Genomic DNA, 13,388 nt, shown 5'->3' with positions numbered 1-13,388 from the left:
AACAAAAAAGAACCTGTAAAGAAAAGAAGGCTCTTGTATCTAGTGTATCATTAAATGATGTATATAATACTTTCGTATATAATGCATCACTGTCGTTTGGGAGTCAGACATGTACAAATTGACCTTGTGTATAATGTATTAACAGAGTTTGGGGGTCATACATGTACAAATTGACCTTGTATATAATGCATTAACATAGTTTGGGAGTCAGATGTGTGCTAATTGACCTTATCATGTATAATGCATTACCATAGTACCATAGTTTGATTCAAATGTGTAAAAATTGACCTTATCATGCATAATGCATTACCATAGTACCATAGTTTGATTCAAATATGTAAAAATTGACCTTATCATGCATAATGCATTACCATAGTACCATAGTTTGATTCAAATGTGTAAAAATTGACCTTATCATGCATAATGCATTACCATAGTACCATAGTTTGATTCAAATGTGTAAAAATTGACCTTATCATGCATAATGCATTACCATAGTACCATAGTTTGATTCAAATGTGTAAAAATTGACCTTATCATGCATAATGCATTACCATAGTACCATAGTTTGATTCAAATGTGTAAAAATTGACCTTATCATGCATAATGCATTACCATAGTACCATAGTTTGTGATTCAAATGTGTAAAAATTGACCTTATCATGCATAATGCATTACCATAGTACCATAGTTTGTGATTCAAATGTGTAAAAATTGACCTTATCATGCATAATGCATTACCATAGTACCATAGTTTGTGATTCAAATGTGTAAAAATTGACCTTATCATTTATAATGCATTACCATAGTACCATAGTTTGTGATTCAAATGTGTAAAAATTGACCTTATCATTTATAATGCATTACCATAGTACCATAGTTTGTGATTCAAATGTGTAAAAATTGACCTTATCATGCATAATGCATTACCATAGTACCATAGTTTGATTCAAATATGTAAAAATTGACCTTATCATGCATAATGCATTACCAGAGTACCATAGTTTGATTCAAATGTGTAAAAATTGACCTTATCATGCATAATGCATTACCATAGTACCATAGTTTGATTCAAATATGTAAAAATTGACCTTATCATGCATAATGCATTACCATAGTACCATAGTTTGATTCAAATGTGTAAAAATTGACCTTATCATGCATAATGCATTACCATAGTACCATAGTTTGATTCAAATATGTAAAAATTGACCTTATCATGCATAATGCATTACCATAGTACCATAGTTTGATTCAAATGTGTAAAAATTGACCTTATCATGCATAATGCATTACCATAGTACCATAGTTTGATTCAAATGTGTAAAAATTGACCTTATCATGCATAATGCATTACCATAGTACCATAGTTTGATTCAAATGTGTAAAAATTGACCTTATCATGCATAATGCATTACCATAGTACCATAGTTTGATTCAAATGTGTAAAAATTGACCTTATCATGCATAATGCATTACCATAGTACCATAGTTTGTGATTCAAATGTGTAAAAATTGACCTTATCATGCATAATGCATTACCATAGTACCATAGTTTGTGATTCAAATGTGTAAAAATTGACCTTATCATGCATAATGCATTACCATAGTACCATAGTTTGTGATTCAAATGTGTAAAAATTGACCTTATCATTTATAATGCATTACCATAGTACCATAGTTTGTGATTCAAATGTGTAAAAATTGACCTTATCATGCATAATGCATTACCATAGTACCATAGTTTGATTCAAATATGTAAAAATTGACCTTATCATGCATAATGCATTACCAGAGTACCATAGTTTGATTCAAATGTGTAAAAATTGACCTTATCATGCATAATGCATTACCATAGTACCATAGTTTGATTCAAATATGTAAAAATTTACCTTATCATGCATAATGCATTACCATAGTACCATAGTTTGATTCAAATGTGTAAAAATTGACCTTATCATGCATAATGCATTACCATAGTACCATAGTTTGATTCAAATGTGTAAAAATTGACCTTATCATGCATAATGCATTACCATAGTACCATAGTTTGATTCAAATATGTAAAAATTTACCTTATCATGCATAATGCATTACCATAGTACCATAGTTTGATTCAAATGTGTAAAAATTGACCTTATCATTTATAATGCATCACAACATTAAACAGCTAAAGATTTGCTTAGTTGTCTTCAGCTCTTCACTGGCAGATTAGGTGCAGCTTATTTTGGTGTGAGAACTAATGTGATGGTTGATTTATTTTTGGATGAGACCACATTAATGGAAAAACAAGACACAGCAGTCAGTCTTCTACCATCCACCACCAACAATAATGGATGTGAAACCATCAACACTTTGTTTGGTTTGCATCAGAATGTTTTATTTGTAATTATTTGCTAACCCCATTGATGGATTTTGTGTACTGGGGATAAGTCATTATAAGGCTAAGACAGTTCTTTTTTAGATGCATAGAAAACCTGATTTTGCATACACTTATTTACTAAACTCTTGGATTAATTTTGTTCATATTTAGTCATTATGAAACTGAGAGTTCATTCTGTAACATGCTTACTGAACATTGTCACATTGGGAGTCAAGGTCACATGTTTATCAACAATGCTTGGATCATTGGCTTGACAGGCAGGCCCTGTATTCCTTATCCAAGTATATTCTTTTACATAATGCATACTTTAATTGGTACTTGTAAGAACTTATTATTAGGTACACTACAAGAGACTTCATGCTATGGTGCTATACCTAATAATAATAAATTTTAGATTATTACAAGCATTTGTGAATGGTGTATATTCTTCCCCAAGGCAATTTTCTCTACACATGATTTTAGTGTTTCATATTTTTTATATTGTTAAGTTGAAGCTTAAATTAAATTCCATGGTCTTAATCCAGGCCATGTGCTTGTATCTGTCCAAGACATTGACATATTCCTTTTGATGAGTCTTATCAGTAGGTATGTCTCTGTCTCATGGCAATGAAAGTAACCATATCAGTAATGAATTTTCATTGTCTTTGAACACGATTAAAATAAATTACCATATATACTTGCTTATAAGTCCAAGTCCAGCTACAAACACTGGAGACCCTGGTCAGCCATCACACAACATGTTGGCAGATAAAGATCTATGTTTCTTCTACTGATTATTCCTAACATACTGCATAGACCCAGATCTGCCATAACATTATGCGATGGTAGATCTGTGTCTTTACAGTGCAGTTAGACTTGGTTTAAAAGACAATATATATGGTATACTGAAACGCTTAAAATCTCTACATGAATAACTTTTTAAATATTTTCAAACATGGAAGCCTTTTGGTTTGTATCAGCTCTAAAGAAGCTCTTTTACAACTAAATGGAATATAGTTCAAAATAGCAACCATTTATAAGCGGACTGTTGATGCATTTATGTATTTAGACTTTTTACGGCATAAGCATTAGAAGTAAGCAGGTGTACCTTGTCTTTTTTATTGTTCATAACTACATTCCTTTTGACTTTATTTACAAAAATCTTCATTGTTTAGGTTGTTGTTGTTGTTGTAGGGTTTAATGCCATTTTTCAGCACACAATAGGCTATACATAGCAACCAGTATAAATGGTGGAGGAAGAACCCGGGAAAACCCCGGAAAGAACCACCGACCCACGAGAAGCTACTGGCCAGCTTTTTCACATACCCATATTTGCCGAATCCAAGACTCGAACCCAGGTTGAGATAAGATGGCAGTGATCTATAACGGTGAGCACTTTAGACCACTCGGCCACTTGGGGTCCCTCATTGTTTAGGTGGAAACGGTTCTAATAAATAAATGCAGTCTCCAGCAAGAACTAATTTTAACATATAGCATATTTTAGAAACTTGACATGTAAGGCAGTTAAGAAACTCTATCTGTGATTGTTTTTAAGTTTAACGAGCAGAACATTATTTTGTGGATTTTTTATAAATATCCAACAACTTTGAGGTCTTAATGACTAGTTGCAAAGATTAGTCTGAACATTTTTTAAATTGTTTCCGCTTAAAATAGTTTGTAGTGAAAAAAAAATTTTAAAACAAGTGTGCATTATACTCAGACTTACTGATCTCTAGAAATTTAAGTAGAGATGAAAATGCATTTCTTTTGTAAAACTAGACACAAGTAATATCCAGGAAAATAAGGAACTTTACAGTATTAGAAAAACTTGTTTTATTCATCAGTTTTAGAATTTAGAAATTAAACCAACATGTATTGGTTCTTTTCAGCAACATAAGATCAAAGGTGAATGGTCTCATGACAACAGGTAGTACAGCTCTTGGCCCAGCTCTGGCAATAAGCGCTGGGATTATATCAGACATTCCTGGGTCAGAGGTCATTCTCTGTACAGATGGACAACCCAATTGTGGGATTGGAAAAGTTGAAAATGGACTTGACACAGATTTTTATAGAAGGGTAAACATGCAAGCAATGTTTGATTTTTCCCTGACAATTTGTTATGCTCCCACTGTGAGAGGGGGAATATTGTTTTGCTTTTGTCTCTGTACATCTGTAGATCCATACATGTGCAGAGCTGCACATCCTAAATCTTTTTGAGCACAGTAACACAAAATTATTAAACTCAGAGCCACAAAATCTTAAACACTTTAATATGGTCATTTTCAGGTTATTAAATTTGCACCATTTTAAAAAAAAATTGTAATATTCATTTTTAGCTCTACTAGTCAGAGACCAGAAGAACTTGTGGGATGGTCTGTTGTCCATCATCCATCCATCCATTAGCACCAGTTATTGCTACTTATCCTTAACTACTTGGAGGATATCCATTATTGCATAAAATTAAATAAGTGTTTGCACATAATTGTGACATTTTGCATTTCCTGGCCAACCAGTTGTATAAAAAGATAATCTGTGAAACTCTGTGGTGATTACCATTTTTTAAATTCTCTTTTACACATTCATTTTCATTTTTTAATTTAATATCAAGAAATTAGAAATAAGTTATAACCAGGCCTTTTAACATTCTGTGGTTTTACAACAAGTTTCTTCATAGCATTTTTGTATGTTTGCAGTTTTGTTCATAGTCTCATACTGGCTGCATAGCTGTGAATTAACTTTAGTGGATAATACTAAAACCTGCACCTGATCACACACCTGTCACATATCTCGGAATTAGCTTCAGTGGTTAATACTAAAACCTGCACCTGATCACACACCTGTCACATATCTCGGAATTAGCTTCAGTGGTTAATACTAAAACCTGCACCTGATCACACAACTGTCACATATCTCGGAATTAGCTTCAGTGGTTAATACTAAAACCTGCACCTGATCACACACCTGTCACATATTAGCTGCAGTTGATATTTAATTTTTTTAAAAAATTAACCTAGAACAAAACAGATCCTTTTTCAGTTGTTTTAAATAGTTATAAAAGCATAAATATTGGAGTATAATTTAGTTTGCTACTAGTCTTCTATAAGTTTTGGTGCTTGATGGCAAAACTGCATTTTAAAGACAATTGCTTGGCCATATGCATGATTGATCTTCTTTTTTCTATGTAAAATTAACAACTTGGACCAAAATTTTCTTTCAGGTCTAGTGTAGAGAGGTTTCAGTTTACTGAAGGTTTATTAAAGTTATAGAATGAAAAATTGATGGTTTCAGGGGGACTTTGGTTTACTGTGGTATGGGTTTTGAGTGATATAAATTTCAAGTAGGGCATATGGTTTATAGATGTGCACATTTATCCATCTCATTGGTTCAGAAAAGAGGTGATGAGGGAGCTGTGAGAAATAATTGTAGCATTACAGAGTCGGGCTACTATGTTGCAGAATTTTAGTGTTTGAATCATCATACATCCATGAAAAATTAATTTTGATTGTGTGTTCCAGTCTTTAAAGAATGTCCTTTATTACAGATTGGACAATATGCCAAAAGCAACAATACAGTTCTGTCTGTTCTTGCTGTGAAAGGACAACCAGTTGAGCTGCCAGTTGTAGTTCAGTGTGCCAATATATCAGGTGGCACAGTCAACATCCTGAACCCAATGGAAATGATGCGTCAGCTGCGACTCATTGCACAGAACTACTCAGTGGCCACTGCAGTTGATGTGACATGCCTTATTCATCCAGATCTTGAGTTTGACGAGCATGAGTATCAGTCGGTAATGGCACCTAAACTGTGTGTGTGTGTGCATGCTTGTGTGTATGTGCACGTGCATACACGTGGGTGCATGTGTGTTATAATAAGCACCAGGTTTGAAGCTGTTCTTATCCTCAAGTGAGTGCAGTGTTTTAATACAAACACCCACTCTTTGTGTGATTATATAGTGACAGGTTAAATAAACCATATAGGTTGGTCTAAAAGTTAAATATTGTCTCCAACAGGACTATATTGTAAAGGTATATTTCTATCAAAAGTGATATGTAGTGTACATTTATGATTTGACTTTAGATTGTTATGTGATGTCACTTTCCATTTGCACACATTCAGAATCCACTTAATCAGGTAAATTAGCTGAAACATGGAGAAACAGAAAGGCATAGCACAGATTTGACTATTATATAGACCAGGGGTCTCAAATATGCGGCCCGCCAAACCGTATCTTGTGGCCCACAAAATGATCAGTCTTACAAGGAGTCATGAGAAATAACAAAGGTGTTGTGGCCATTGGGCCATCGAAAATGCCCTCATACAGCCCTCAGGGTGGTTTGAGCTTGAGACCCCTGATATAGACATAACCAGACATTCCTGAAAAACTCATAAATATTTGAATATGGCTGAATATTCTTAATTTGAGCTAAGGGTTATTGTTGATTTCTATATTTAGCAACTAATTTTAACAGCATATTACAGATTAAAAGCACATTTAAAGAAAGGATTAATATCAAGAAAACAGGCTCAGAATGAGATAAAAAGATAAATTTCTGCACACATACATGTGCATAATTTTGCTATAAAGATAGCAAAAGGCCCCGGTGTGCTTCTTATCCAGATATTTACTTTTCAGTGTATGCATTGATAATCACATTTTACAATAGTTTCAAGGCATGAAAAGCTTTTAGAATTTCCACCAGTATTGAATAAGCCATAAAGTACCCAAAGCTCAATTTGTATTGAATCTTGAGTTCAGAATTTAAGTAATTTCACAATTTTATTTTTGGAAGTTCTGTGACTTAAAGGCCTGACCTGCTTGATATTTGTGACAAATATTTGTGCATGCAGTAGAAGAGCAGCAAGACCCTAGTGAGTGAAACAGGCCCATACCTATTGTAGTGAAAAGTTTAGTAAAACTTCTGTCATTCTCTATTTAGGGCACAAGCAGACTGGTGAAGGAAGTAGGAACAGCATTGAAAGAAACTCATTTGACATTCCACTACAAAGTCAAAGATCCCAAAAAGAAATTTGACACTGATACAATTCCATTTCAGGTAATTAACTTGAGCTGATTATGACATTTCATTCACATGATAACATCTTAAGTGCTCTTTGTTTAGTTAGACTATTGTGTTTTTACTAGTCTAGAGTAATCTTTGTTACTTGACTTGATTATTTTATATTAGCATATTTCCTGATCTTTTGGACCCCAAAGGCTTTTTATACAGTCAGCTGAACATCAGTTGCAGATGATTAATGCAGCAGCAAGAGTTGCTTATTTCATGATGTTCTTTGACTGGATCCTTTCTCAATCTGGTGCCATTTATAGTCAAAGCCTGGCTGTGTATTAAAAAAAATTTTGATCAAGAAATTCAAGCCAGTAAAGTTTGACCATCTTTAACTTTTTTAAAAGTAAAGCTAGAATCCATTTCCTGGCTATAGGTGCAACCCAAAAGTTCAATATTTGAATTTCTTGTTCAGAAATTCGAGAATATTGTGCCTGTTTAATTGAATGTTGGGCATAAGGACTCGCCTATAGTGTGTGACAAGATATTCAGTGAGTTTACATCGATTTCTGTGAGATCTTATTTGAATTCTTCTGTGTGCATTAGGAAAAAATGCAGTGAAATATTTTGCAGTTCTTCACTTGTAAGATACATTAATAAATGAGACTACATGATATACATGTTTGAATACACCTGCCAGGCATGTTGATTGTGTTTTGACATATATGTTTAAATACACTTGCCTAGTATTTGTGTTTCAGATTGATGTTTACAGACACTTGTGAGGCATGTTGGTTGTGTTTTGACATAGATTGATGTTTAAAAACATGCCAGGCATGTTTACTGTGTTTTGACATAGATGTTTGCATAAACTTGTCAGGAATGTTGATTGTGTTTTGATATAGATGTTTAAACACACTTGCCAGACATGTTTATTGTTTTTTGACATAAATTGATGTTTAAATACACATGCCAGGCATGTTGGTTGTGTTGTGACATAGATTGTTGTTTACATACAGTTTTCAGGCATGTTGATTGTGTTTTGACATAAATGTTTTAAATGCACTTGCCAGACATGTTTATTATGTTTTGACATGGATTGATGTTTACATATACATACCAGATATGTTTATTGTGTTTTACATGGATTGATGTTTACATACACATGCCAGACATGTGTATTGTGTTCTGACATGGATTGATGTTTACATACACATGCCAGACATGTGTATTGTGTTTTGACATGGATTGATGTTTACATACACATGCCAGACATGTGTATTGTGTTCTGACATGGATTGATGTTTACATACACATGCCAGACATGTTTATTGTGTTTTGACATGGATTGATGTTTACATACACATGCCAGACATGTGTATTGTGTTTTGACATGGATTGATGTTTACATACACATGCCAGACATGTTTATTGTGTTCAGACATAGATGTTTACATGCCATGCAGGTTTATTTCTTTGACACAGAGACAATATAGTTACTGTAAGCATCCTAACATATCAATCAGCAGGATATTTTCAGCATAAGAAATAAATAATTTAAAGAGAAGTATTTTTGAACTCGAACTGTGCTATGGCTCAAAATTCTTCAAGGTCTTTTCTCACTCTGTGGGATATCATGGGTATGAATTTGTTAGATTTCTGACAAGATCCCATAATTATTGCTTTAATTTAGTCACAATCTTACCTTGAACAACTTCAACACACTAGTCAAACAACAGAAGGGAAACTGAATAATTAAGAAAATATGTGAATGAAGTCACATATCCATAATTAGTTTTTTCTGTGTTTGCAATGTTTGACATCAGTGGAAACAGCTGGCAAGAGAGTGGTAAGTCCTTGACTGAAATTTGTAAATAAAATTAGTTGTGTATCATTAAATAATTTATTAATAATATATTGATGAATACTTCATTTTAAATTTGAAGCTTCAGAATGTTAAATTTTGAAACCTAAGGAATTGCAAAAATATTGTCTCACATGGAATTTTTTTTTTCAATGCCAGGTTCAGATATCATACACCTTAAAGAATGGCATGAGACTTTTGCGGGTTCTTAGTAAAGCTCACCATGTCACAAATAGCAGACAAAAGATGGAAGAGGTAAGTTAATTATGTTTGTTAGTATCCAAAACACCTATGTAAATGTGACAAAAATTCAAATGTTAACTTTGCTTTTTGTATGTTTTAACATTCTGTGGTTTTTTAGTTATCCAGCATCCTAGAGTAATGAGAACTGAGCAGATCCTTGATGTGATGCTGAATATTTGACAGATTGATGTTTGATTTTCATAGTTTTACTGATATGTACAGTTTGTATAAATAATGTGTTTGTATCTGTTGTTACAATTTGATTAAAGGTTATATGAAGTTATATTTACCCTGTTGATGGTGAGATTCCCACCATTCTACTAAAAACTCTACTAAAAAATAAGTTATATGTGTTATTGTTTGGTCTGTGTGTGAGACTAAGTACTACATGAAGAGATCACAATATCCAGGAAGATAAACACCATAAATAATTTATTATATGCCACCACTGATTAAACAATAAATTATATTTAAATTGCCTTCCATACAATTAATGTGAATACTATTGTTTTAAATATTGTACTAATTAGTTTTATTACTGAATTGTGCATAAATACACAGTATGACAGGATATGATTTCACATATTGTTGCATAATGTCCCACCCAGCCAACAGTTATGCATACCATCCTGTTAACATCGTCCTCCATAGCAGCAGAGCTTTCTAAATCAGCTCAGCTAGCAGTCATTTATTTACAGCTTATCCTTTGGAGCAGTAACAACCAATTCTTTCCACCCTACTAAAAGATTCTCTAGGGAAAGAGGGGGATAAATTTGACTACTACACCTTGTTACATTTAAGGATGATGGCAAAAAGGGGGATAAATGTGACTGCTACACCTTGTTACATTTAAGGATGATAGCAAAGAGGGGGCTACATTTGACTACTACACCTTGTTACATTTAGGGATGATAGCAATGTCTTGTCCATGCCATAAAGGATGTTTTGTACAGATATGAATGTAGGCTCTGAGGATGATGCACAGTGAGTGTCGTGATGACCTTGAGTTAACAAAGTCAGATTCAGCTATGGAACAGACTTGAGTTCAGTTTCAGAGCTGCTGTCAATGAAAGTTACTGTGTTGCCAGTTTCCAAATGCCTTCCCTGTCAACTGGTAGACTGGCCTATATTGTTAATGTGTTAGTAGATTGGGAAGAAGACAAAAAATGACCTCCCTTTTCCTACTGCCACAGTTGGAGAAGATAGAAGAAATTTCACACTGTCTGTAAGATGCAATCCATGATTTGGGAATTTCCAGAGCATTTTTCTTGGAAAGTTAACTACCAATACTTTTACAACACATTTTGCCACTTTTATCACCAAGCTTTCAGTACTAGATAACAATGTTGCAGTGGTGAATATTGCTATCCAACTGTTCTACAATGTGAACAAGAAAGTCTTTCAAGCTGCCTTGAAGCCTGTGCACACTACCATGGCAAAGTAGACAGAATCATGTATTTGAAGCTAAGGCTAGGGTCAGTCTTGGCTTCATTCAACAGGGAGATTATTGTCAAAAAGGAGACTAGCGGTCAAATACTTCCCAGCAACTGCAGTAGTTTCAACCTCTATACAAAATTTCAGGAGACAACAAGCCCCTCAATTCAAGATGAAGTTTTAATAAAAAGAATACAAAGCAAGGTTTTTCTTTCCCCAAGTCTCCTAACAGCCACTGTTGTTGCACTACACTGACTGCCTGCTCGCATCCTACTGGTTGATGCCAGACTCCTTACTTTCCATCAGAACTGGATGGACCTATTTTATCAAAATAAATGGCCAGCTCATGTTGTTTTGGAGGGGTTTCAGATTTAATTTATCTAGCCACTCCCACCTCCATTTCATTTTCCCCTTTCATAATGGATGTATCATCAGATTTGGAGAAGGCCAAAATTATGCAGAAGGAGGCAACAAGCAGTTGGTGGAGATTGTTTACTCAACAAGCAGTTGGTGGAGATTGTTACTCAACAAGCAGGTGGTGGAGATTGTTTACTCAACAAGCAGGTGGTGGAGATTGTTTACTCAACAAGCAGGTGGTGGAGATAGTTCATAAACTAAACTATCCAGAGTTTTGTTTCAGGCTCACATTGTTGACCTCAGCCATCTCAGTAATACATTTCAGCACCAAAGTTCAAGATGGAAACAGCTCAGTGAATCACACTTTACAAAGAATCACACTTTACATCAAAAGGGTGAATTTGTGATCAGTCTGGACTTGATAGATGCATATGTCCACACCTGACCATGAGCAGGTTCCTTCAGTTTGCCTACCAAGGAAAATTAAATCAGTTTCGTACACTTCCATTTGGTTTCTACCTAAGTTTATGTGTTTTCACAGAAATTATCAGCTGCTTCACCACCATGATGTGGTTGACTTTGTCAGCAATGACTGCAGCATATCTGGACAACGGCCTTTCATAAACACATTCCTGCGTTTTTTCTATCTGGGTATGGAGTTTATCACCAGTCTCAGCATCTGTTTCCCTCATACATATGTGTTTTGGATTATTGAACACAAAGTCAACAGGGAAGTGGGTTACAGTGAGAGAGTTCCTTCCATTCTGTATGCTCAATGTGGCAGTGGATCTGATTCTGCTTGGACACCTTTCCCTGCAGCCCATGCAGAATTATCTTTGTCGTTCTGTGGCACCCTTTTCAGAAATACTCATCACAAAATCAAGATCATGATCTGTACCATTGGCACAAGATAGGTTGGCTTAATGGAGTAATCTCTTTGGAAAAGCCCCAGCCTGAAATTATGTAATTTACTAACTCCAGTCTATATTGTTGCGGAGCCCACCTGTTACCACACTTGGACATGATCAGTGAGATCCATACGAATTGTCTCTTCATATGAACCTTCCAGAAAAGAAGGCTATAATCACTGCTTTTCATGTCTGGAAGGACCAAGTTTATTGGAAAGTAGTCCGTATCATGTCAGACAACACTTTGGTGGTGGCCTATCTCTTAAAATAGGAGGACCAAATTACTCAACCTATGCATTCTGGTTTGAATGTTTCTGCACTGGTGCTGTCAGCTAAATTTAACCATAAAAATCAGACACATTCCTGACTGGCTTTCTGTCAGGAAAGAGCCATATGCTTCATACTGAGTGGTCCGATCATCAATCAGTCTTTAACATTTGCACTCTGTTATGAGTCTATGCTCATAAAATAAGTAACAGAAAAGAGTGAAAGACAACAAGCTTTGTATACTTTAACAAATATATTTATATCCCTAGAATACAAAGTGAAAATGAGGGGAAAAAACAACTTACAGTATTACATATTAAATCCCAAAATAATCCAAGAATTACAGGCACAAGTCCTCATAATTTAAAGTCCTGACTAAAATTCAGTAAAAGTCCCAAAGAAATCCAAAACTGAATGCAATGACGTGTCTGTTAGTGCCTTTGGAGTGCTGATGTGTCATCAGTCCTTTGTTGAATTACAATAATATAATTCAAGGTTTGAATTCAGTATAAATTCCAGTGAATGTCTCTATCCAAGAATTTTATCAGAGCACTTTTCTATTTCCAGAGAAAATAATCACCTGAATTTAATAATTTGACCAAAAAAAGATTCCAGCACAAAATTCCTGGTTACAAAATATAATACAACATAAAAGTGCTAGATGTTAATGCACAAATGACCAAGTCCTCACAATCACATGATTACATAGTTCTTTACTTGACCTCAGGTCACAATTAGCATTTTCTATAATAAAAAAAAACATTACCTAATGGAAAATAACCTTCTAGAATGATCCTGATGTTTACAAATCAAAACCATAACCTGTAAAATTCACTTAGGAAAGTCCAAAACCCTGACCCAAATAAACATATTTTCATTTATTAATAATAATTTTGATATTAATCCCATAAACAGAGAATAATTTAGTTATGTATCAGTTGTTTACA

General features: G+C 34.3%; 1 protein-coding gene across 2 annotated transcripts in view; it reads left to right on the top strand.

Annotated features, from left to right (window-relative positions):
* Positions 1 to 13,388, top strand: part of LOC149808156 (circularly permutated Ras protein 1-like) — a 60,718-nt gene that overhangs the window by 35,436 nt on the left and 11,894 nt on the right. For both annotated transcript variants that reach the window (XM_089973968.1, XM_089973976.1), the window contains exons 10-13: positions 4,252 to 4,438; positions 5,904 to 6,149; positions 7,300 to 7,416; positions 9,392 to 9,487. In XM_089973968.1, the coding sequence (XP_089830094.1) occupies positions 4,252 to 4,438; positions 5,904 to 6,149; positions 7,300 to 7,416; positions 9,392 to 9,487 (646 nt within the window). The remainder of the gene's footprint in view (positions 1 to 4,251; positions 4,439 to 5,903; positions 6,150 to 7,299; positions 7,417 to 9,391; positions 9,488 to 13,388) is intronic.

The sequence above is a fragment of the Sinohyriopsis cumingii genome, chromosome 1 (genome assembly GCF_028554795.1).
Source record: "Sinohyriopsis cumingii isolate HCF-2022 chromosome 1, ASM2855479v2, whole genome shotgun sequence".
NCBI lineage: Eukaryota > Metazoa > Mollusca > Bivalvia > Unionida > Unionidae > Sinohyriopsis > Sinohyriopsis cumingii.
The sequence above is the reverse complement of the archived record's forward strand: the minus strand, read 5'-3'. Positions and strand labels throughout refer to the sequence as shown.